We start from the raw sequence: 25,514 nt of genomic DNA on the forward strand, positions 1-25,514 counted from the left end.
GAAAATCCATTACGATGGAAGAAAACTTTCTTCTATATTACGTGTAAGGTGCTTGTAAGGTTGAATAAATCTTTACCTCGACTTTTTAGAAATCATACAAATAATGTTGATATGGACTGAGGTCCATGAATCGGTATGTGGAAATCAAGAGCCTCCTTAATTTTTATATTTTTAATATCAATTTAAATTGATTTCCATTAGTTAGGTACCGTTCATAGAGAGGGATGTCTATAAATCTTATCTTAACCATTTCCTTGGAACCTTGTTTCTTGTTATTTGTTTGAAATTGAAAGAAATGTCCCCCTTTGTCATGTGTCACTAGTGTCACTCTTGACAGTGATTGTCAAATTATTCACCTGTCACATGTGATACTTCCTATTTAGCAAAAGTTATTGTTTTGTTCTAGAGTGTTGATTAAGGAAAGAAATTGGAACTTTAGTGCCTGTTTAGTGTTCAATGTAAGTGTATTGTTCACGATTTATCATTTTGATCTTCGAAAATTTCCTTGGAGTGAATGGAAATCCAATAAGAAATTTTATTCGACCATTCTGTGTAAGTGACGTAATTTGTTTTTTTCTAATCTGAAGTTTGTTATCTCTATCACAAATTATATTTGAGATGAAGATAATGCCCGTTCTGTAGTAACTACTATAAAATAATGAATGAAATAAGAAAAACAGAGCCTTAGAGCATCTTCATCAAAATGGCGGATCCATCTTCATGACCTAATAGTCCAAGAGCCCGTGAGTGCCAGACCTTCGGATTTTCATAAAAGCTGAAAATTTTTCTATGTGTGTCCCTAGTACAGGTAAGAATGATCCCCACCCATGAAGCTGAGGCAGCGGTGGCTTTGGCAGGTAACAGGTAACAAAGGTGTATAAAATTCCATCTCAAATTTATCATAAAATAAAACTTAATTTTTTTATATTTGATTCATAATAATATCAAAACTCGCGTTGCTCATTGCCAGACAGTTAGTATGGTTGCAACCCTCTGCCGGACACCCTTAAACTATTATAATTTATAATTATACTTACGTTATATTATAAAATCTCAATTTTATATATAATTTTTTGGGGGCCTATTAATCTATGTTTACATGATAGCCGGACAGTTTCGACGGTTCTATCATCTTGCTAGACGCATTCAAAGTGAGCAGTAGTTCGGGGAGCAAGGAACGTATACAGTAACTAGTGCGAGTGAGACAGAGTGCTTGGTCTATTGCGGTCCTTCACTGCGCATCCACTGTTATCAAGTTCAAATTGTGCAGCTTATTTTTTTCTTAGTCAAGAAATTTCATTAAATAAATTTTTACAGTTTGAATAACAAATATTTAAAACAGTACTCAGTAAAATTGTTCTAATACAACTCCAATCATATCGAAACTCTAATAATTTTATTTATATTATTTTTCATTTTTACGAAGTTTATTATTTTCAATTCTATCAAAATTGTAAAGCCAATGAATTAAATGAATGAAATTAAATAAAGTAAATCAAATTTTATTGTTTATTATATCAAAGGGCAAATTTTTTTTAAAATAAAAAAGTTACAGAAAAATATATTTATTTTAATAAAATCTTTAAACATTTTCATCATTTTCATCGTCGTCGTCAATACATCCATATTCCTCGTCACTATTATTCCATTCTGTGGATTGATCGTCTTCAATATCGCCTTCTTCATTGTTTTCTGCAATAGTAAAAAAACCAAGTTAATTTAATTACAAATAGTCCAAAATTAATGTATAATAATTTAACATAATTATCAAATACCTGGAACTGTTTTTAGAGATTCGCTGACATAAGTCGGTAATTGATCTCCTTCAAACCATTTAAAATAGTAGTGGTCATTTTCCAGTATCCAACCATTATTTACTGGTTTATATGCTGTTGGCTTTTGTAAGTGAGCGTTGTTCCATATGCTACATATGTAATTCGCTCGCAAAAATTGCTGCCATAGCTCACTTTTGCAAGGTGGTAAACAGCTAGCATCGAAATTTTGCAACTTTTTTCGATTAAAAGCTTCGTTCACATCAGATACTGTATACGAATTAATAAACATTTGTAGCCTAGCAGCATCAACATCATTGATATCATTCATATTGTATAGATAGCATACAAAACTTTGAATTATATCGAAGATTAATACTTGTTCATTGTTATTTTCGATGATTTTGCTGTCACCAAACTTCATGAATGCTTGTTGAAACTCTACATATTTTTTTAACAATTTAAACGGTTTTAATTTTGCTTTTCTGTAAAATGCAGGATTGTAATCACATCCTGTGAAAGCGTGTAGTCCAGGTAAACTTCTGCAAATAGATTCTCCTAATTTGGCGTGTATATTAGTTAGGTCCACATATCTTAAATTATTTCCAGCTCCTGTAAGCATCCAAACATGTGATCCATCATTAAGACGATGCATGTGACTTAGCATTATAGCAGCAACATCGGTGTCAACAGTTCGAATCACAATGTTTGCTTCATGGTTAATTTTACACGCGTGGTACACTATTTTGGTGTCTGCTTCTTCATGCTCTGGGCAAGACAATTCCTCATTTACACCTGACATCACTTTTTTGGCCTCATTAACAGTAAACGAATGACATTTTCTGAAATTTATATGTATCATTTTATTGCCAATAAACGGCGCCATTTCGTCAGAAGCCCAGTGTAAAATAAAAAAATCAACTAGAGCTTCTTTAAAATTAGAATTTTTTAATTCTTTGACAAAGTCACTAGGACGGACTTGTTCAGGACCAGCAATAGTATACTCCAATTGTGCAGATTCAAATCGCAGAGAACGTTCGTATCCTTTTATCGATGGGGTAAAATACTGGTCGAAAACGACATCAATTCTTGACGCTTTTAATTGAGTTACCATCTGCAACATTTTTTTAGAAATGTCTCCGAATTTTCTAGGAACATTTTTCATTGTATGTAACAAAAAAAAACCGTCAATTATTAGAATATCAATTTGAGATGGCTGTTCATGCTCGGCCTCTTTCTCTAAACATTTCATCAAAGCAGATTTATCGGTCTTGCAAACGGTCCCATCCAAATGACACATTGACAACGGTACTGAAGTAATCGGGTAGGATAAGATTTTTGAAATGTCAATGCTGTAATCCATTGAGATTCCCAGCATACGTCCAAATAAATCCCTTTGAATTTTAACTTCTTGAATTTGTCCACCGACTTTAATTTTTTTTTTTTCATAATCTTTAGAAAAATTATTAATAGATTTTTTTTTAATAGCTTTTTCAAATCGCGTAATATCAGATTGGCATTCAGAAATGAATGTTTTTCGAAGGCTATCGCCGTTAGCTTCTAAATTTAATAGAAATTCTTCTACTGGCAGTGATGCGGACTTTCCTGATGAAATATTTACTAATTGGTCTTTGGGAACTTCTAAACTGAAAGGATTGATAAATTGATCGAAAGTTGCGACAAATTGTTGTAATTGTTTGGCGTTTTTCCTGATATTATGGGGATTCAAATCTGCTGAAATATCTTGATGTTTTTGTAGTCCAAGTTCAAGATAAACTTGACTTATAATTGTAGATCTCACATCATGGTTTCGAGCCCACCGTTGTCGCGCCGAAATTGAGTTAGTGAAGTGTGTAACACCTGTCAGCCTTCTTGCAGCTTCTGCATTTATAGTTTGCTCTAGAACCAGGTCAATAGGTTGTCTTGAAAATGGCTTGGTAGTTCTTTTAATTCCAAAACAGCCTTTTAGGAATCCTTCATACAAATCAGGATGAGTTTTGTCAACTTGCAGTAGATTATCATAATATTTGACGCTCCACCTAGCATAGTTTTGTTGATTCAATATAAAAAAAATGCTTGTAATTTTAGGTAACACTGATTTAAAGAGTTGAAAATTTCCAGCACGAATACTTCGAGACAAGTCCAAGTAATGATGTATAAGATTTATATAAATTAGATAAAATTGTGACGTTTTACCATGCTCCCCGTTAAGGGTTTGTTGTTTGTAGATACCGTAGTTATTTATCAGCTCTTTAAGGCCATCATTTTCAATTTCAAACAAAGAAATTTTGCAATTTTGGAGTCTTTTAACTTCATCTATTATATCCTCAGTTAAGGTAATGTTATCATTTTGTAAAAATGATTTAAAATGTAGTATTTCTAGTCCTAATGCTACTAAAGGATGCAATCTTTTGCAGCGATTAAAGTGTTTTCCCTCTAAAAACCCATTAACTGAACCGTTTGCCAGCAAATTACTCTCAACCATTACAGTAGTCAACCCACAATCATTAATTACTTTACCGATAGCTTTGAAGTAAGCCATCATTATATGAAATGGTCCTAAATGAATGAATAAATTATCAAATGTTGGTTTTTCTGTAGCTTGTATTTGTAACGCTACTTTAGCTATAGCTAGATCGTAGGTTACCTGTATGTAGGGTTGCTGTAAATCTTCAGCTATTTTTTGGCTTTGTTTCATAGTTTCTAATACGATTGGTGTACTGGTTGGAGATGCATTTATCGGCGTCAAGTAAGATATATGTTGTTGTGGACTATCCTGATCATCAATCTGACTATTGAAACCAACCCACATAGGTACATCAGGTAATTCTAAAGCGTGACTAATCATCCATATGTTGTCAATTTCCGTGTTTATTTGAGAGTCTATACATTCTATATCATCGACTGATAATTGTAACTCACTTGTCATTTTGGGTTTCTTAGGGTATGGCATTTCATCTATATTTATTTCATCAAATGTTCTTCTTCTTCTTTTTTTATTCGGCGAAGTATTTTCACTTGAAACTTCGGACATTTCAGGCTCGTCAGTTGTATCTGCATCGATATTTTGGTATATTATTCCGACTGTGTCGTGTAAAGTATCCTTACCACTAGAAGTTTCAACAAAACGATCAAAATTATCGTATGCCACACCAGTAAAAAGCTCTGGTTTTTTTTTTATTTTTTCTGGACATAAGCTAGACTTTTTCATTGATGTAAATGTAGTTTCAGTTTCTAATTCTTCAACGCCTTGATAACTAATACAGTGTCCATATCTGTTTATAATGTCAATTATTTTTCTGCTGCTTGTTAAGCTTTTTAGAGTCATACCTAACATGATATGCTTTGACGTTTTAACTCGACCATCATGAACTCCGAAAATAACATCTTGACAATAAGAACGAACTAGACGAGAACATTTTTGGCCAGTCTTTCGTTTTTGGTTACATCCACCAAGAAGGGTAGAATAAAAGTCTGATAATTCTTCTGGTATTGAAACTTCTCCGGATATTAAATGCTGTGATGTTATATTTTTTGTTGATAATTTTTTTTTTTCTATTTGGAGTATTATTTTTCTCAGAATCAATGCAGATTTTTGTAAAATGTTTTCTTGTTGTAAATTATCCAGTACTGAATCATCGATGGCTTCTAGATATTTTGGAGCTAGTATTTTTTTATTACGAACAGTAAAGAATTTTATATCCTTAGAGAATACTTTTAAAATTTTTTCTTCAAGGTGGTGTGCTGTGAAAGTAGCTGTCATTTGAATAGAATTTTCTTGAAAAATTTTTTCTAATAAATCGATATATGATTCATGTAAATACACTAATAAAAAACACCGCCCTTTTTTAATCACATCTTCTTTAATGATTGTACTAATTTCGTTAAAAACTGTTTGATGATACTCCCGGTGATAATGCCACTCCGTTTTGCTAGGCGTTGCTTTTAATGAAGATAACTTATTATTAAAATCAACTCGGCATTCAGTATGATAATAGATTTTTGAGCCAGAAAAATTATCCAATTTATTAGAAAAATCTGTAAACTCTTCATGACTTTCAATATTAGGTTTGACACTATCTTTAAATTGCTGAACATCAGCTGCATGAAGCAGAATCATTCTCGATCGCACTTTTTTCTTCTTTTTATTACAAAATATACAAACAACTTCATTATCATTTTTACCAGCAATATTATCAGTCGAAATATTAACATCTTGAGTTACAAAATTATTATCAATAACTTCTGGTTCGAAAACGTCAGCAATATCTCGAAGAGTTGCAGATTGTAGACCTATTGATTCACAAATTGGAGCTGGCTGAGATGTCGTGGGAGATTCTGAGGGTACAGACTGTAAATGAGATTCATTTTCAGATGTCGAAGGTTGTGTTTCTGTGGACTGGGATAGTAAAATTAGTTGAGATGAAGATTCTGTTGACGAAGATTGTAGATCAGGTAGTTCGGAACTCAAATCTCGTATCGACGACAAGGTTGAAGATGAGTTGCTTGTAATTACACAACTCTCTTGTTTTTTTCCTTTTTGTTTTTCAGCACTTAATGGTTGAGAGGTGAAATATTTTTTCATAAGACCTGTAAATACCTTGTAACATACTCTGTGATAACCACTCTCGGTGTATTCACTAGGTAAAGTAATGTCTCTGTATTTTAGCTTATGTATTTTTCGTAATTTAAGAATAGTCTGGCATTTTTTTAAAGTTTCTTCAGAAAATAATATTATGTGTTCATCACTTTTCTTACAAACAAAGCAAACTATTTTTTCGTCACTCATGATAGCACTTTATTACAACTGATCACATTTATTTTATAAACTGCACAGAAAAATAATACATTTATTATGAGCATAGCCGTTCACCAGATAGTTACAATAAACAACAGCTGATGCGCAGTAAAGGGCCGCAATAGACCAAGCGCTCTGTCTCACTCGCACTAGTTACTGTATACGCTCCTTGCTCCCCGAACTAATGCTCACTTTGAATGCGTCTAGCAAGATGATAGAACCGTCGAAACTGTCCGGCTATCATGTAAACATAGATTAATAGGCCCCCAAAAAATTATATATAAAATTGAGATTTTATAATATAACGTAAGTATAATTATAAATTATAATAGTTTAAGGGTGTCCGGCAGAGGGTTGCAACCATACTAACTGTCTGGCAATGAGCGACGCGAGTTTTGATATTATTATGAATCAAATATAAAAAAATTAAGTTTTATTTTATGATAAATTTGAGATGGAATTTTATACACCTTTGTTACCTGTTACCTGCCAAAGCCACCGCTGCCTCAGCTTCATGGGTGGGGATCATTCTTACCTGTACTAGGGACACACATAGAAAAATTTTCAGCTTTTATGAAAATCCGAAGGTCTGGCACTCACGGGCTCTTGCTCTATAAGATACACCAGCAATAGTCAGTCGTAGGATGTAAATAGATCGAACTATGAATGTTCTTTTTTCTTGGAATCTATCACCTACGACTTTTCATTCTTAATAATTTCTCTAGTAGATAAGGTGTTTTTTTTTAATTTATGTGGGATTTGTTTACATGGTTTGTATCAAAAACTGGTAAATTTTCAAATATCCAATTCTTTAACTGAATTGTCTCCCAAAATATTTTCAATAAATATAGGTACGAGGAATTTCTAGACTTGTTTTTCTGTTTTCATGTCAATTGATACAGTATAACAGATCTTGAAACTGTTAATTCTATAATTAGATTTCTTGAGATTATCATTCATTTGAATTGAATATATTCTTGCAATCATTTACAACATATGGAGAAAAATTATGTTAAAAATTTAAGGGTTATAGCCCAAATTCTTTTTCGTTTCCAATGAAATGGCCTAAATTTATTTCGTTCCAGTCAGTTAAATAGTTTTCTAGTTATACCTAGTTATTCTCACAAAAATTGAGTTCTACGGAAAAGCACCAAAAATGTTTTCGAGTGGCCAGCTTATTTCGTTCACTACGTGTATTATTTTTTTTTATCTGGTAATCTAGATCGGAAATAAATATATTTGACGATAATTCTTGGAAATCATTGTTTACAATCCGGTTCGCGTTAGGAATTTGTTTGAACAAAAATCAAACTGTATCTACATAGTGATAAATAAACAATATCTACATAATGATGATTTTTGATAACATGTAAGTCTAATGTTTACGTTTTGTTCATGTTTTCATTGGAACTAGTTTCATCAATAAATCGACTTTTCGACCTTGTGTTGTCTTGGCGAACGCATCTGTTGAATCTATTCACATTATTTTGTTATTTTTCATTCAAATTCTCATTATATAGTTCTTTTTGCTCTCAATTTTGGCCAAATGTTTGTAATTTTCGAAATTTCAACCTATAAATATTCTATACAAATATAAAAATTTTTTTTGATCTGATTATAAATCAATAAATAGTTAATTGTTATTTGCGCAGCAAATTTAGATAATGTATTCATAGAATTTGGGATTTGATTAAATGTAGTAAATATTTCCCAACTGAAAAAATTCAGTGATATTCATGAATGGGAAGATTTATCCTTTGATCTTGGGAATAAGGCATTCCACACACGATATTACACAGTATTTTGCATGTAGAATTAGGTCATAAGACTTTTAAAGTTCAGTTAACACAAGAACTCAATCTGAATCTGAATTTTCTCAGGTTAATTTTGTATGGAATTGCTTGAAATAAATATGAAAGTATAGTAAAGGGTGTTTTTTTTAGAGCGATAGAACTTTAAATTGCAATAAAACAACGATGGATTATTCCATTGACATGAATTTTATTTATCCGCAAGATAATCTTGTGGCATTACATTTTAAATATGATTTCTGGTATATGACCGCCACGGCTGGCTCGGATGTAGTCCAATCTGGACGTCCAATTTTCGATGACTTTTTCCAACATTTGTAGCCGTATATCGGCAATAACACGGCGAATGTTGTCTTCCAAATGGTCAAGGGTTTGTGGCTTATCCGCATAGACCAATGACTTTACATAGCCCCACAGAAAGTAGTCTAGCGGTGTTAAATCACAAGATCTTGGAGGCCAATTCACAGGTCCAAAACGTGAAATTAGGCGGTCACCAAACGTGTCTTTCAATAAATCGATTGTGGCACGAGCTGTGTGACATGTTGCGCCATCTTGTTGGAACCACAGCTTCTGGACATCATGGTTGTTCAATTCAGGAATGAAAAAGTTAGTAATCATGGCTCTATACCGATCACCATTGACTGTTACGTTCTGGCCATCATCGTTTTTGAAGAAATACGGACCAATGATTCCACCAGCCCATAAAGCGCACCAAACAGTCAGTTTTTCTGGATGTAACGGTGTTTCGACATACACTTGAGGATTAGCTTCACTCCAGATGCGGCAGTTTTGTTTGTTGACGTAGCCATTCAACCAGAAGTGCGCTTCATCGCTAAACAAAATAAAATGTACGTAGTGCGCGATACGTATTCCGCACAGAACCATTATTTTCGAAATAAAATTGCACTATTTGCAAGCGTTGTTCAGGCGTGAGTCTATTCATGATGAATTGCCAAACCAAACTGAGAATAAATCACTTGACAGCTGTTAAATCGGTCGCCATCTTGAACAGTAATGCCAACTTAAAGTTATATACCTCGGAAAAAAAACACCCGTTACTATACCACTATATTTACATATTCAGATTCAGAATCGATTGAGCATTCAGAAAATATGGGAAGATATTATGAAGTATATGTTGCAAGGGACAAATTTTCTATTTTCTAGAAATCCAGAAGTTCAAATGAAGAAAAATTTGGTGAGAAATTGTCCCGAGACCTTCTTATTTTGAAAACCAGTAAATTTTGCAAATTTTTGGAAAAAATGGGTTTTCCGCAGTTACTTTCCATGCATTGGTTCGATAGTTTTTCCGATAACATATTTTGGGTAGCCCGTGAAAAATACTATCATTGTGATACGTCACTTTTCAATATTGCTCAAAGGATAAGCGACAAAATCCAGTGACCCGCTTACGTGAAACACCCTGTACAATAGCTTCGTAATATTCTGAGTCTGAATTTTTCCAGATTTTTTTCTCTTTTGTGACCGAGCAAACATGACATAGCATCCAAATTATCACATAACCTATAATCTCAAAAGCTGATAATTACTTCTTTACGTCTGTTGTTACATCGAAGAGATACAAACAGTCAACGTTCACATTGTTAGGTACAAATTATATCTTGTTTGGGAAATGGTTCTTATCCCGCGGAAAACACGTATTTAAAACAATTAGCGTGTTGCCAATCTCCGTACCTGTCTCCAGTCACCGCTAATTGTTTGTTAAATCAGGGTTTTTGACTCAATTTCTTCGATTGGTTGAATTTTGTAAAATATAATGATCAGGGCCGGCGTAAGGGGTGAAACAGTAAAACCCGTTTGAGGGGCGGAAATTCGATCTAGTTTGCTGGCCGCCTTTAACACAAAACATTTGAAAATGAATGGGATTCTACCGCTCAGTTTTTACAAATTCACTGAAGAACTTCATCCTATTTATCTTCTGTGCATGCAGGAATAATTTTTCTCTATAGTGGACCTCAATCAGTTGTATGAAGTATGAACAATCGGTGCATACTCCATTTTGGTTTAAATATTCGAAAAAGTTTCTTTTTGGAAGAGTTACTTGTAGCACCTCTATACAGGGTGATTCACTGGGATGGCCTATTAGACGTTCATGGAAAACTAATCATAATTTTAAGCTGAAAATTTACATATAGGGATTTGAGACAATGATCTTTCTCCCTAATAAAATATTTTTAGATCTCTACAACTTCCGGTTATACCGGAAACAGACTACTACTTCCTTATTTCAAATGACACTTTCTACCCACTGGGAAGGGGGTTTGAGAAACCCCCAGTGGCGTAGCTAGGTTTCAACCTAGCTACGCCACTGACTCCGAGGAAGAAGATTATTCGTTCATGTTTCCAACATGCGATAAACAAAGCGATTAACCTCCGGAGTCAACTTGTAAGCAACCGCAATGAAGACTTTAACTCGTATTGTCACTATAATTAACCATATTGTTGTTACTTGTTAGTCAGGGCGTACACGAGGTGAGAACTGTGGGACGAGGTTACTGTTTGTGGGAACGGGGAGTGGAGATGTGCCTTAATCCCGTCAAATGACGGAGGAAAGTGGTATGTACAGGGTGTCCTAAATACGCTCTATTAGTGTGACGTCACACACCGCCATTTTTGGTTCTCCTGTCAGTGTTCGGAATCCAAACAAATAAATTGTCACTCAAATTAGTACGGTGTCGTTGAAGGAATTGGCTTATTTTCATATTACAACATACGTTCATTCTTTTTCTTAAATAACTTTAACAATCCATTAGCATATCATTAAACACCCAGTATACCTATATACACTGAGAGAAATCCATATTTTTTTATTAATAAAGCACTTATTTAGAGATTATTTATTCACAACTATTACAGCACATTTATATTCGATATATTCATTAATTTAATAAACTCTTACAAGAATTCAATAATTTATTCACTATAGAATATAGGATTTATTAATAATTAACAAACTAACATAATTCTAGCGATCCAATCTGTGGAAAAGTTTGAGGACACATCCCTCAAAAAGAAGCGCATCTCCTTGAAGGATCTGTCCTTGAACTTTTCCCTTGATTTGAATTTCCTTTCAAAACATAAAATCTTTGTTACTCTGGGCTTATTGAACGCCGCTTAGCACATCTGTACTGAATTTTGGGTTTAGATCGTTTGTACCTGCTTAGTTATTAGTGATGTTGGCAGAACAGTGGTTAGAGTGAACAGATGCAATCAAGATTACTAGGGTTCAAACCGGGATACCCTCAATATGAACTAAAAAAAATTACCCCTAGTTTGGCAAACGGTTCTTCTCAAACCCTAACAATCGGATAATAGAAACAATCAAAATAATTATCTAAGAAATACGTTAACCATTACTGAATTGAAATATTTTTTTTTATTCAGCATGGATACATATTACATATAAATAAGGTTTATTAATTATTGCTCAATGATAAATAAACCTTAACTATATTTATTTCCTTCAAATGGGCATTTCTTCAGCATTATTAATATAAGTTATACGTAAATAAATGATGTGTAATAATAAATGATGATTATTGGTGGGATTTCAAATAAATTATTTATTTCCATGAAACTAATATTTGTTTGTCCATATATCCAATAAATGATTTATTAACTATAATGCATTTTCGATAATATCAAATAAACACTTCTCTAAGTGTACAGTTAAGCCAAACGTTCAATTGGCGCAAGAACGAACGAGCGCCCGAAAGTTCCCGAGCTTTTCAGCGCTTTCCTCATTTCTCTTCTCGAACGATACCAAATGTTTATTATTGGAAACAATAAATCGATTTACCGGTTCGATATCGAAGGAACTATTCAGAGAAACTTACTCACTCCGTTGGAATTCGTCGGTGGTTGAAACAGATCGATTATATCGGATTTATTTATCGGATCGATAATCGGGGTAAGTGGAAAATGCCGACCACCGGAAGTAGCTTCTTTTCCTCAATCCTTCTACGTTCTATACGTCCCAGAAATATTGGAGCCTTATCTCCGTCTTTTGTACAGGTCTAGACCTGAATGGGACGCCTTGGCGGGGCATACAAGGATGTTATTTAGCCAATTATTTGTCGGATTCAATTGGAACTGAGAATATTATTTGGTGTTCGGTCAGCTAGATGTGGAGAGTGACCAGATAAATTGACTCGGTGATAGAAACTTTTAGGTCTTTTGGATGGGAAGTAGTTTGGTGAAAACCGAAAATTTAGTTGTGTTGGACGATTTCAAGAGGTACTTTGTATGTGAGTTTTCTTTTATCTTTTACTAATTATAAAGAAAGTAGTTTTGGATGTTTAGTGAAAGAAAGCAATTCGTATGTATCAGGTGTGGCCTTTTTTTTTTTAATAAAACATCAGAAAGTTGATCATAGATATTTTGATTCGTTTTCGAGTTACTGTTTCAAGTATTTCGCTACGACTTGGTTTCTATTTGAGATATTTCAAAAATTCCAAGACGTTTTTTCCGGAAAAGAATTCTTGTGACGTACCCCTTTCATATGATCAGAGGTGTAGGGAGAGAAACTTGTTTTTTTTCTCAACATAACAGGCCAATACGCTCTATTAGTGTGACGTCACACACAGCCAATTTTGGTTCTCCTGTCAGTGTTCGGAATCCAAACAAATAAATTGTCATTCAAATTAGTACGGTGTCGTTGAAGGAATTGGCTTATTTTCATAAATGAGAGTATTTGAGGAACGATTTCAGTATTAATTGATAGACAGAAGGAACGAGGTTAATACCAGTAAGTTTGAATCCTGTATCATTCCTCAGATTTTGTAAAAAGCCGTGTTTATTAGTTGAACTTCAAGTTCGAACTTACTGGTATTATTCTCGTGCCTTCTGTCTATCAATTAATAGTAAAATCGTTCCTTAAATAATCGTATTTATCAAAATAAGCCAATTTCTTCAACGACAACGTACTAATTTGAATGACAATTTGTTTGTTTGGATTCTGAACACTGACAGGAGAACTAAAATGCCGGTGTGTGACGTCATCACTAATAGAGCGTATTGAAAAGTCTCCGGTCATAGTAAAACACATTTTTTTTGTCAAAATTCGATTTTATTTTCAACATCGTTGCCGTCGAGGGCGCTACAGCGATTATAGCGTTCTTCCAACTTTTCGATAGCATTTTTGTAGTACGATTTGTCTTTCGCTTCATAATAGGCCTCTGTTTCGGCGATTACTTCCTCATTGGCGCCAAATTTCTTTCCAGCGAGCATTCTTTTGAGGTCTGAGAACAGGAAAAAGTCGCTGGGGGCCAGATCTGGCGAATACGGTGGATGCAGAAGCAATTTGAAGCCCAATTCATGCAATTTTGCCATTGTTTTCATTGATTTGTGATACGGTGCATGGCCTTGATGAAACAGCTCTTTTTTTCTTCAAATGGGCCGTTTTTCATCCTTTAAACGATCCAATAACGCTATATAATAATCGCTGTTTATGGTCTGGCCCTTTTGGAGTTAATCAATGAATATTATACCTTGCGCATCCCGGAATCCTGATGCCAGAACCTTGCCAGCTGACTGTTGTGTTTTTCCTCGCTTTGGATTCGGTTCATCGTGTGCAGTCCACTCAGCTGAATGCCGATTGGACTCCGGAGTGAAATGATGGAGCCATGTTTCATCCATTGTCCACATATCTACGCAAAAATTCAGGTTTATTGCACTTAAACATCTTCAAACTCTGCTCAGAATGATGTGCAACAAAAATATGACGGCCACCTACTAGATTTTTATGATTTAATTTATAGAAGATTCGTTCATCATGCCCAATGTTGTATTTTCTCTAATTCTGTTGCATACCTGTTCATTCTGTTGTACCTTGTAGCAGGAATATCTCAAATTCACTCAGATTTCATGGTTATATTTCATTTTTCTATGTTGGAACTCGGAATTCTTCTGTCACGGGTTTATCTATTATCTGTCAAATTTGTGATACAGAAAACAGATCTACCAACCAACATTTTTCAATGCAAAAATCACTAAATGATATTCATGGATATATTCCATTTATATCAATAAAAATTCAGTGAATTACAGTAAAAAATGTATAATACTCGTACAGAAGGCTCATATTAATACAACGTTTATTGAATTTTGTACTTGTGGAAGTATATCAATGCTTTTTGCACTTGCATTATAAATAACTATTATTCTTTAGGTAAAAAGTCTTTTCAATCTTCCTTTTCTGTTGCAGGTTAGCAAACGATGATTTATTTTGCTGTGGAATAATTCTTCAGTGTTGTTAAAATGGACTCTTCAGGAAGCGATTCCAGCATAGACAAATGTTCCTGTGATAGAACTCAGGAAAGCGACAGTAGCGGTTCTGAGTCTCCTTCTGCACCAAAAGTCAAAAAGAGCAGGATAAGCCTACCATCTTTAGGTACGTAGCTTCTAACACAATTTGTTTATATCTAATAGTTATACAACATTTGGATCTGTGAATATGTCATTACAGGTTTCAATTTACGTAGAGGTAGATCTCTGAACTTCACAGGAAAGAAGAATAAGAAGTCATCAGGCTCGGACGAAACCTTTTCCTCTTCCTCTGGCAACAGTTCCTCTAGTGGAGCGATGAGGAAGTCCCCGAAATGGCCCCTGAAATTCAACTATTCGAAAAAAGACACCAAAGTAGTCCTTCCGACTCAGGACGAACAGAACTGTTGTAAATGTACTTGCTACAAGAAGAAGGAGGAGACTGTTAACGACGAACAAAATGAAGCACCCCTACCGGCTGAGGTGGCAACATCTCCGGATACATCAGGTGAAAAATTTTTTTAATAATGAAATGAGTGAAAGAAGTATATAAGAAATATACCCAGCAGGATATTTTCTATTTGTCATAAGTATGGATTGATCATTTAAAGATTTCATAGTAGGATAACGCTGATCAAATCAGATTTGAATACAGTGACTTGATTGTCTTATCAAGTCACTGTAGATTTGAACGTTCATCAGCGCCATCTAGGAGGGAATAGTGATATTTTGGAGAAATTGATCTATTCATAATAATTAATTTTCTCTAATTCTGTGGTTATTCCGTTCATTCTTCCACATCTTGTAGAACAAAATCGTGCGAGAATATATCAGAAACGCACAGTTTTCATGGTTATATTTTATTATTCTATGTTGGTACTCTGAACTTTCCGCCACGGCTTTATCTGTCAAATCATCAATTTGCCTTGAAGAAATCAGTTCTGCCAACCAACATTTTTCAATGCAAAAATCACTAAAATATATTTATGGAAATATTTCATTAATTTCAATGAAAATGCAATGAATTAGAGAAAATAATGTATAATACTCGTACAGAAGGCTCATTCTACCACTCGTTCATTCCAAAACTCGCCACTTCGTGGCTCGTTTTTGAATTTTGCACTCGTGGAAGAATATCAATGCCTTCTGCACTTGTATTATAAATAACTATTCTGGGTGGACTTGACAATAATTATTGATGGAAAAATTGAATAAAAATGAATATGCATTAGCAATAACATCTATTCAACTTATATTATTTTTCATACAGTTGCCGAGCCTATACAAGAGCAACTTCGGGAAGAGGAGTTTGCTGTACAACAAGTTGAGATAAGGGATTATAATGTAGTCGGACCAAATGATGGATTCGACGAAAGTATTTATGGTGTGGCCCCCATACAACCTAGCGTTGTAGTTACAGCTCCATTCATGGAATGGTAAATATTATCAATATACATATCCTTTGATGTTTCAAAGTTTTAATTTGCAAGGTATAAAAATGAACGAATATTGATATAAGAAGAACATTTTTATATGAGCTTTTCCGGACTTTGGAAATTTCGGAGACTCGAAAGAAGGGAGTGTTCGCTAAGCCATTTTCTTATGGTTACAGTATCAGGACCATACACGAGGATTGCGACGAGGCTGCCAGACTGGCCAGAGCTCGAGAAATAGAACAGGGCGTTGAGGCCCCGGCCAATTTCAAGCCCGTGCGCAGGGTGCAGTTGCTTTGCAGCGACATGGAGACTGACAACGGACAGAGGCCCCGCAGGCTTCAGCTGGTGTGCCCGAGGGACCTGAGCGTCGATTCTCTCCGGGCCCTCTTCCACACCAACGTTACGCTGAAGTCTTGTCCCATTGATGCTGCGAATGGTTGTCACACCCAGGTGGACTTCATCCATTGCCTTGTACCTGATCTGTTGAATATTACCAACTGTAGTTTCTATTGGGGTGAGTTAACGTTAAAGAAAAATTTTTAAACCTACAGGGTGTTGCCAAATTGGAGGTAAAGGGTGTTTTTTTTTAGAGCTATGGAACTTTAAATTGCAATAAAACAACGATGGATCATTCGTTTGACATGAATTTTATTTATCCGCAAGATAATCTTGTGGCATTACATTTTAAATATGATTTCTGGAATATGACCGCCACGGCTGCCTCGGATGTAGTCCAATCTGGACGTCCAATTTTCGATGACTTTTTCCAACATTTGTGGCCGTATATCGGCAATAACACGGCGAATGTTGTCTTCCAAATGGTCAAGGGTTTGAGGCTTATCCGCATAGACCAATTACTTTACACAGTCCCACAGAAAGTAGTCTAGCGGTGTTAAATCACAAGATCTTGGAGGCCAATTCACAGGTCCAAAACGTGAAATTAGGCGGTCACCAAACGTGTCTTTCAATAAATCGATTGTGGCACGAGCTGTGTGACATGTTGCGCCGTCTTGTTGGAACCACAGCTCCTGGACATCATGGTTGATCAATTCAGGAATGAAAAGTTAGTAATCATGGCTCTATACCGATCACCATTGACTGTAACGTTCTGGCCATCATCGTTTTTGAAGAAGTACCATAAAGCGCACCAAACAGTCAGTTTTTCTGGATGTAACGGTGTTTCGACATACACTTGAGGATTAGATTCACTCCAAATGCGGCAGTTTTGTTTGTTGACGTGGCCATTCAACCAGAAGTGCGCTTCATCGCTTAACAAAATAAAATGGATGTAGTGCGCGATACGTTTTCCGCACAGAATCATTATTTTCGAAATAAAATTGCACTATTTGCAAGCGTTGTTCAGGCGTGAGTCTATTCATGATGAATTGCCAAACCAAACTGAGAATAAATCACTTGACAGCTGTTGAATCGGTCGCCATCTTGAACAGTAATGCCAACTTAAAGTTATATACCTCGAAAAAAAACACCCTTTACAAAGGAAAATGAGAGATTCCTTGGATAATTTTAAGAAAAAAAGTCATATAAAATCATAAGTTTTCGAGATAAAGGGTGCTTCTTGAGTCCTACTTTTTTGTGATGATTATACCAGTTTATCCAACCCTTATTAATCTTCTATACAGTATCATCATCTATACAGTACCAGAACTTATAATTTATTCATCACTGCTTACTAACTGGATCTTTATTATAATTTGAATTTTCGATCAGATTACTAGAGAATTGTTTAAAATGAGATATGATAAAATGATCTAACAAACTAATAGTCCAACAGCTCTTAAAATTCATACACGTATCTTTTGAAGGTTAAACTAAGTAAAAATCTATTTAATACCAGTAGTGCCATCCATGTGTTCGCCATACGAACTTTTCAGCTTACCTGATATATTGCTTGTTTTATTCCTCATGTTTTTACTATACAGGGTTAGAACTATTTAGAGAGGCACTACAGAAATACAGGGTGGCTCAAATTACATAAAAGTTGCGTTATTTAGGGATGAGTGTGTTAGTGTGAACAGATCCAAAATATCTCCATTGGTTCCCGAGATATCTCGAAAAAACTAAAAATCGAGATTTTCTTTTTTTCTGTATAACTCATTTGTTTTTGGAGGTAACTTCACGATATTTGGTTTAGTTTTGGACAAAATTGCTAATAGAAAGCACTAGTTACCCAAGGTTGTGTTGAGTTTATCAAAGCGCATGATTTTTTCGGGTGTGTAAAACTTTAAAAACATAGAAAAACTTTAAATTTTGCAAAAAAAGTTACCCTTTTTTGATTCCTGTAACTCAAGCAGTAATCGAGTAATTTAATTCTCCAAATGTGTAACGATAACTTAAAAAACCAAAAAATAAAAACGTGTGTTCTTCCATTGAAAATAATTGTGTTTTTAATCCGATAGGCAAAATGGACAGATACGAGGCCGAAAGATTGCTGGACGGCAAGCCAGAAGGCACTTTTCTCCTTCGAGATTCGGCCCAAGAAGAATTCCTATTCAGCGTGTCTTTCCGAAAGTACGGAAGATCGTTACATGCTCGTATCGAGCAGTGGAACCACAAGTTCAGTTTTGACGCTCACGATCCTGGAGTCTTCACTTCGGATACAGTTTGTGGGTTGATCGAACATTACAAGGATCCCAGCAGTTGCATGTTCTTCGAACCGATGCTTACGTGGCCTTTACACAGGTAAACATTTGGGGACATCAATTTTTGGGCGTTTGTTCCAGTGTTATTGTAATTTATATTTAGTTTTTTCAATTCTTGGAAAAATTGTGTTGGGATTGTAGAAATGGGATATTACGAAATTTTTTTGACTTCACGATAGTGCTTTTCTAGTTTCAGACAAATTTTCTCACTTAACTAATACAGGGTGATTGACCGGGATGGCCTATTAGACGTTTATGGAAAACTAATCATAATTTTGAGCTGAAAATTTGCATAATGGGGTTTGAGACAATGATCTTTCTCCCTAAAATATTTTCAGATCTCTACAATTTCGGGTTATACCAGAAACAGACTACTACTTCCTTATTTCAAAAGGCACACCCATATAATATTGCATCATTAGATAGCTTTTTTGATAGCAATTTCGGCAATATGCCATACCTTGGGTAAAAATTCAACGGTTCATGAGTATTGGGATTCTTATGAAAAAAAAAGTGGCGATGAGGACTCACATTTTTTTGAATATTTCAGCAGAAAAAGCTTTTTTTTTTTAAATTTTTTTCTTTTTCGATTTCGCAAGTACGTAGTATTATAAGACTGTTTTCGGCTTGGACCAAAAATGTACAGGGTGTTTATAAGAGGATCATGAACTTGGACAACTCAAATTCATCAAAACTCAAGATTTTCAAATTAGAACCTATATTTTTTATTATTTCAGTCGATTCTACATACAAAAATAGTGGGGGTTACTTAAGCAAACCATATACCTAAAATGAATACTTCAAGAGTTATCAGGGAAGAACTTCAAATGAGGAAAAACCGCTATTTATAACTGTGTTAATAACTGTCTGTTACTTCCGTAAAAACAGAAAGAAAATAAAATTCCATGTTTGGATAACTGAATTTTACATTTCATGAATTTTAATTAATTTTTCGTTGGGATTGTTGAGAAATCCATAAACCAATACAATTTTCAATTACGAATAATTCATTACAATTCTTGAAATATCAAATTTAGTTATGGAAACATCGAATTTTAGTTTCTTTCTGTGTTTTTCGGAAATCGCAGACTACTCCACACAGTTATAAATAGCGGTTTTTCCTCATTTAAAGTTCTTCCTCGATAACTCTCAAAGTATTCATTTTAGGTATAGGGTTTGCTGAAGTAACCCGCACTATTTTTGGACGTAGTACCGACTGAAATAATGAAAATATAGGTTCTAATTTGAAAATCTTGAGTTTTGATGAATTTGAGTTATCCAAGTTCATGATCCTCTTATAAACACCCTGTACATTTTTGGCCCAAACCGCAAACAGTCTTATAATACTACGTATTTGCGGAATCGAAAAAGAAAAAAAAATTTTGGAAAAAGCTCTTTCTGCTGTAATATTAAAAAAAATGTGAGTCCCCATCGCTACCATTTTTTTCATAAGAATCCCAATAACTCATGAACCGTTGAGTTTTTCCCAAGGTATGGCATATTGCCGAAATTGCCATCAAAAAAGCTATCTAATGATGCAATAATATACTGGGTGTGCCATTTGAAATAAGGAAGTAGTAGTCTGTTTCCGGTATAACCGGAAGTTATAGAGATCTGAAAATATTTTAGGGAGAAAGATCATTGTCTCAAACCTCAATATGCAAATTTTCAGCTCAAAATTATGATTAGTTTTCCATAAACGTCTAATAGGTCATCCCGTATACTGCTCTTTATATGGAGGTATTTGTTAGCAGTTGCATGTCAAAATTGATTATTCTCACTCTCCGTTTTGCAGGAACTTTGCCTTTAGCCTACAGCACTTGTGCCGAGCAGCGATCACAAGTCGTTTGACCTACGACAACATAAACTCTCTACAACTGCCAAAAACGTTGAAAAATTACCTGCGAGAATACCACTACAGACAGAAGGTCAGAGTGAAGAGGTTCGACGATGATGTCCAATGGCTCGAGCTGCAAAATATGTAAATATTTTCTTTCCCTTAATAATCTGAATAACTTAAAAAATTTTACTGTTGATTTCGTTTCGATGCCGTCTGTGTAAGAATTTTATTTTTATGAAATTTTGTATTATAGCGTCTAGATTTATTATGATAAATGTTTGTGGTACTTTGAGATATTATCCCAGTGAAGATATCGAGGACTAACGTAAATTAGTGAATAACCTTGAAAATATTCCCCCATTGCTATGTTCGATTATTATTATTGTTGATGTTTCTTCATGTGTTGGAGAATTATTTAGGAAATTTCTCGTTGAGTTTCATGGTATGTTACCACTATATCGATCAACTAGGACCGATTTGATCAATTTTAATTGAACCGTAATCAAAATGTGTTATCTTCTATTTGATATTCAATTCAAATAGATTCAGTATTGCACTTTTGGTCGAGTATATTTGAATCCGTTTAACTTTTTTCACTTTACCGTTTATTACATGGTTTCCATCAAAGTATGTCTTCTGTTATGGCTTCACTAATTTTCTGTTGAAAATGATATGAGAGTATAATTTTTTACAAAAACTCCATCTGTTCAAATGACATTACCTACTAAATACAAATGACATATGAAATGTCAAAAAATAACACACTGTTGCCATTATAACCATTTTAAATTGTATCGTATCTATTGGAAAATGTTATACTTTCCAGTTGAATGAAGTTATAACTGAACAGACATATTTTCCAATTAATTTTTTCTATGAAATTTCAAATAGACAAAATAATCCCGTAAACCTATATTTGAATTCATTTAACTTAGAGAAATTTGAAGAATAATTTTTATTAATATTAATCTAAATTGTAAGTGTTTCGAGGTTGGTGGTTAAATGAATTGATGGAATTAGTTTAATAAACGTATCTGAATAAGAAAAATTCAACATTGATGGAGTATATTGTCAATAAAAAGTTTTGCGGCCTAATAGTTCATATTTTTAAATAAAATGTATATTATGTTTCTCCTTTTTGAACAGATCAATATGTATAGTCTTTTTCATTATGTTTGCACATAAAATTGTTACTTATTGTTCATTCATGGAAAGACAAAGTTTTCAATGAATAAAGGAGATTTTTTGATTTTAACCAAATTTTTATACATTTTAATATTCAGTGTGAAAAGCACCAATAATTTTACTTGAAAAATAGGTCCTTCCATGTTTGAATGCTACACCCCAAGATTTTCTGTAAAAATGTAATTAACATTTTAAGAATTTTATTTTGTAGAGTTTAATTCTTATTTGAGAAAAAAAACTTCAATGAAGTTTGTCAATGCAGTGCTTTAAATTGTTAACGAATAGTATTATATGATTAACTGTCCTAAAATAAGATGAATAATCAATCCCAATGTGAATAATTAAACTATGTTTATTTAGAATATTCTTTTAATATTTTCACTACCTTTTGAAAACAACAAATACACGATTAATAAATCTTGAACATAAAAGCAATAGTTCAGGGAATCAAATCATAAACCAACAAAATCAGTTTTCAAAATAGAGTCAAGAATATCTATGATATTCGTAGAATTTAGTCTTATTAGAAGTGTCCAGATAGCGCATTGATCGGATGATGTGTCGCCATCTGTAGATATTAGAATGAAATTATTAATAGTTCACCTAGTCATATATAGATGGCGAATAATAGAACTACAGGTCCCTGTAAACTGATGGCAATAGTTCACCCTCTACCATACAGATGGCGCTCAATGGGATTACAGGTTCCTGTAAACCGATTGCAATAGTTCACCTTCTACTATACAGAGGGCGCATAATTGGATTACAGGTTCCTGTTAATCGACGACAAGAGTTCATCCTCTATCATACAGATGGCGCATTGATCGCCCTTGATTGTCAGATTACCCTGGAATTGAATTTTTAAATATCCCTTGCATTATTTCCAATCCCTTAGGACTTGCTCACTTTTAGAATCTGAAAATGTATTATTTTCGCAATCGCTCTTATACGTTTTGAAGGAAAAATGTATTTAGGAATATGAGATAGTAAAAGTGCAGATGGTATTTTTTTAAACCTTTATTGTTCTAAAAAATCATTATGTTAATCAAATGACCGTTGATATTATCAAGTATCATTGTTGACAGATTTGCTATCAATAGTTGAAATATAAACAAGTATGATGGTTTCAAATGCGCGGATGTGGGTGTGCTCTTCTGGTAATAGTTGTTAGGTCGACTTGTGCACTAGCCTCTTCCTCTCTGCTGTCGACTATTATTCAACGGCAGCAAAGCGGAAAAAGACACATTCGCAAGTCATTATTGCACTCGCAACAGTCCCAACGAACATTTCCTAAAAAAGAAAGAAAAAATTACATTTTCGTGACACAAAACTACAAAAACATAAAACTCTACTCGAAAAAGACATTGGTTGCAGTTAGAAGAGCTATACAAAAATTCAAATGTTCTATTGAGCCTTCATGCCATATATACAGGGTGTGTCTTCGAAAATCTTCTACGATAAAATTTTTGAGCACGATATACATACATTCATTTGACAAAAATAGGATATAATTGATTATTAAATTTCTCTCAGTATTCACAAATGACCACTGATTTTCATGAAACAATTTTACAATTTCTAAATGTTGAAGTGTATATTTTTCCATGATTGAATAACATAACCTACTTTATTGGCTTCAGAAATGAAATAATTTTCTCGAAAAAAGACAGTGGTGTAGATTTTCAATAGGAAAATACATCATCTTTACTTCAATACCTAAAAATTGAAACAAAGGATATAATAATACTAAGAGTAATAAGTAAACAACTGATTTTTTTTTCAACTTCAACGTACGTCGAAAACGAAGCTATTAGGATATATGGTATATTGATCTTTTTTGTCATGAAAAAAGTTGTTCTATCTAACGCCCAAGTTATTTTACTAAAATCTGGACCCCCTCGCACTATTGTAATCGAAGATGAAATAATATTCCTCCCAGTATCACTTTACGTAATGTTGAGAGATAAACGAAAGATAAATCAGACTTATTTCCATACACCGTTTCACTCGATGAGTTGGTTCATTGTCTCCACTAATTAACTCAAGTCGCTTTTAATTCTCGAATGCTCTAGTCTAGATATTATTATTCCCAAGAACATGTGTTTCTTTCCAAACGACCATTTTTCCAACAAAATACGCATTGTTCCAACTTCCACACATATTTCTAATCACTTCGAATAGTAATTGTCGACAATTTGGTTTTTTATTGAGTGATACCATTGTTAATTGGTTTCACTGATTATTCAACAATGAATGATAAGTAGTTGCGTTTCTTCGGAAATTTGGAAGAAAGCGATAGGGATATCGCTTATGGGATATAAACTTCTAACGTCATAAAAATGGGTATTTTCAGGTGAACCGAAAGCAAGAAACCAAACATTCCTGGTACGAAACAATGGTTGCTTATTATTTTTAAGCGTACAGATAAGATTTTATGACACCGTAACTATCGAGTGAGAAGAAAATGGTAGCAGTGATTAATACTGGGTGATAAGGAAGGAAAACATAAGTTTATTGGGTTTGGAACAATATTTAGAAATAATATTTTTATTTCATTGACATTTGCCGTAATAGTTAGTCGATTGGTAAGAGATAAGACGGAAATATACCTTGAGGAATTGTAGGTACGTTCATAGTGTAAAGGAGTTTTCCAATAAGAGGTTTCATTTTGATTTGAAAAAAGGGTATTTTAAGAGTGGCCAATTCTGATCTACATATATTCTCTTCGCTTACTTCTACGGTAAGCATCTTCAGAGGTTTCTAGTTCCTAGATTTGTAACACGATGCTGGAGAAATCAGAGAAATCCAACTACGATCCAAAGGGTGTTTTTTTCGAGGTATATAACTTTAAGTTGGCTTTACTGTTCAAGATGGCGACCGATTTAACAGCTGTCAAGTGATTTATTCTCAATTTATCATGAATAGACTCACGCCTGAACAACGCTTGCAAATAGTGCAATTTTATTTCGAAAATAATGGTTCTGTGCGGAATACGAATCGCGCACTACGTCCATTTTATTTTGTTTAGCGATGAAGCGCACTTCTGGTTGATTGGCTACGTCAACAAACAAAACTGCCGCATTTGGAGTGAATCTAATCCTCAAGTGTATGTCGAAACACCGTTACATCCAGAAAAACTGACTGTTTGGTGCGCTTTATGGGCTGGTGGAATCATTGGTCCGTACTTCTTCAAAAACGATGATGGCCAGAACGTTACAGTCAATGGTGATCGGTATAGAGCCATGATTACTAACTTTTTCATTCCTGAATTGAACAACCATGATGTCCAGGAGCTGTGGTTCCAACAAGACGGCGCAACATGTCACACAGCTCTTGCCACAATCGATTTATTGAAAGACACGTTTGGTGACCGCCTAATTTCACGGTTTGGACGTGTGAATTGGCCTCCACGATCTTGTGATTTAACACCGCTAGACTACTTTCCTTGGGGCTATGTAAAGGTCATTGGTCTATGGGGATAAGCCACAAACCCTTGACCATTTGGAAGGCAACATTCGCCGTGTTATCGCCGATATACGGCCACAAATGTTGGAAAAAGTCATCGAAAATTGGACGTCCAGATTGGACTACATCCGAGCCAACCGTGGCGGTCATATGCCAGAAATCATATTTAAAATGTAATGCCACAAGATTATCTTGCCGATAAATAAAATTCATGTCAATCGAATAATCCATCGTTGTTTTATTGCAACTTAAAGTTCTATAG

At 34.3% G+C, this 25,514-nt stretch overlaps 2 protein-coding genes across 4 annotated transcripts; one reads left to right on the top strand and one right to left on the bottom strand.

Moving 5' to 3' along the window:
- The first annotated feature begins 348 nt into the window (after positions 1–348).
- Positions 349–22,149, top strand: LOC123674132 (suppressor of cytokine signaling 5-like). Of its 3 annotated transcripts, XM_045609007.1 has the most exons (8): positions 349–552; positions 12,417–12,649; positions 14,608–14,793; positions 14,869–15,174; positions 15,937–16,102; positions 16,279–16,616; positions 18,520–18,802; positions 20,558–22,149. In XM_045609007.1, the coding sequence occupies exons 3-8, from the start codon at positions 14,661–14,663 to the stop codon at positions 20,745–20,747; spliced, it is 1,416 nt and encodes a 471-aa protein (XP_045464963.1). In that variant the 5' UTR covers positions 349–552; positions 12,417–12,649; positions 14,608–14,660; the 3' UTR covers positions 20,748–22,149. The 3 variants fall into 3 exon arrangements, with proteins under 3 accessions (XP_045464963.1, XP_045464962.1, XP_045464964.1); XM_045609006.1 differs by lacking the exon at positions 12,417–12,649; XM_045609008.1 differs by lacking the exons at positions 349–552; positions 12,417–12,649 and adding an exon at positions 10,812–10,958.
- LOC123674130 lies at positions 1,550–5,202 on the bottom strand. The gene is made up of 2 exons (XM_045609001.1): positions 1,776–5,202; positions 1,550–1,692 (listed from the first exon to the last, which is right to left on the bottom strand). Exons 1-2 carry the CDS (start codon positions 5,107–5,109, stop codon positions 1,583–1,585), a joined length of 3,444 nt encoding a protein of 1,147 aa, XP_045464957.1. The 5' UTR covers positions 5,110–5,202; the 3' UTR covers positions 1,550–1,582.
- Positions 22,150–25,514: the final 3,365 nt, after the last annotated feature.

This window comes from Harmonia axyridis, chromosome 2 (genome assembly GCF_914767665.1).
Source record: "Harmonia axyridis chromosome 2, icHarAxyr1.1, whole genome shotgun sequence".
NCBI classification, from domain to species: domain Eukaryota; kingdom Metazoa; phylum Arthropoda; class Insecta; order Coleoptera; family Coccinellidae; genus Harmonia; species Harmonia axyridis.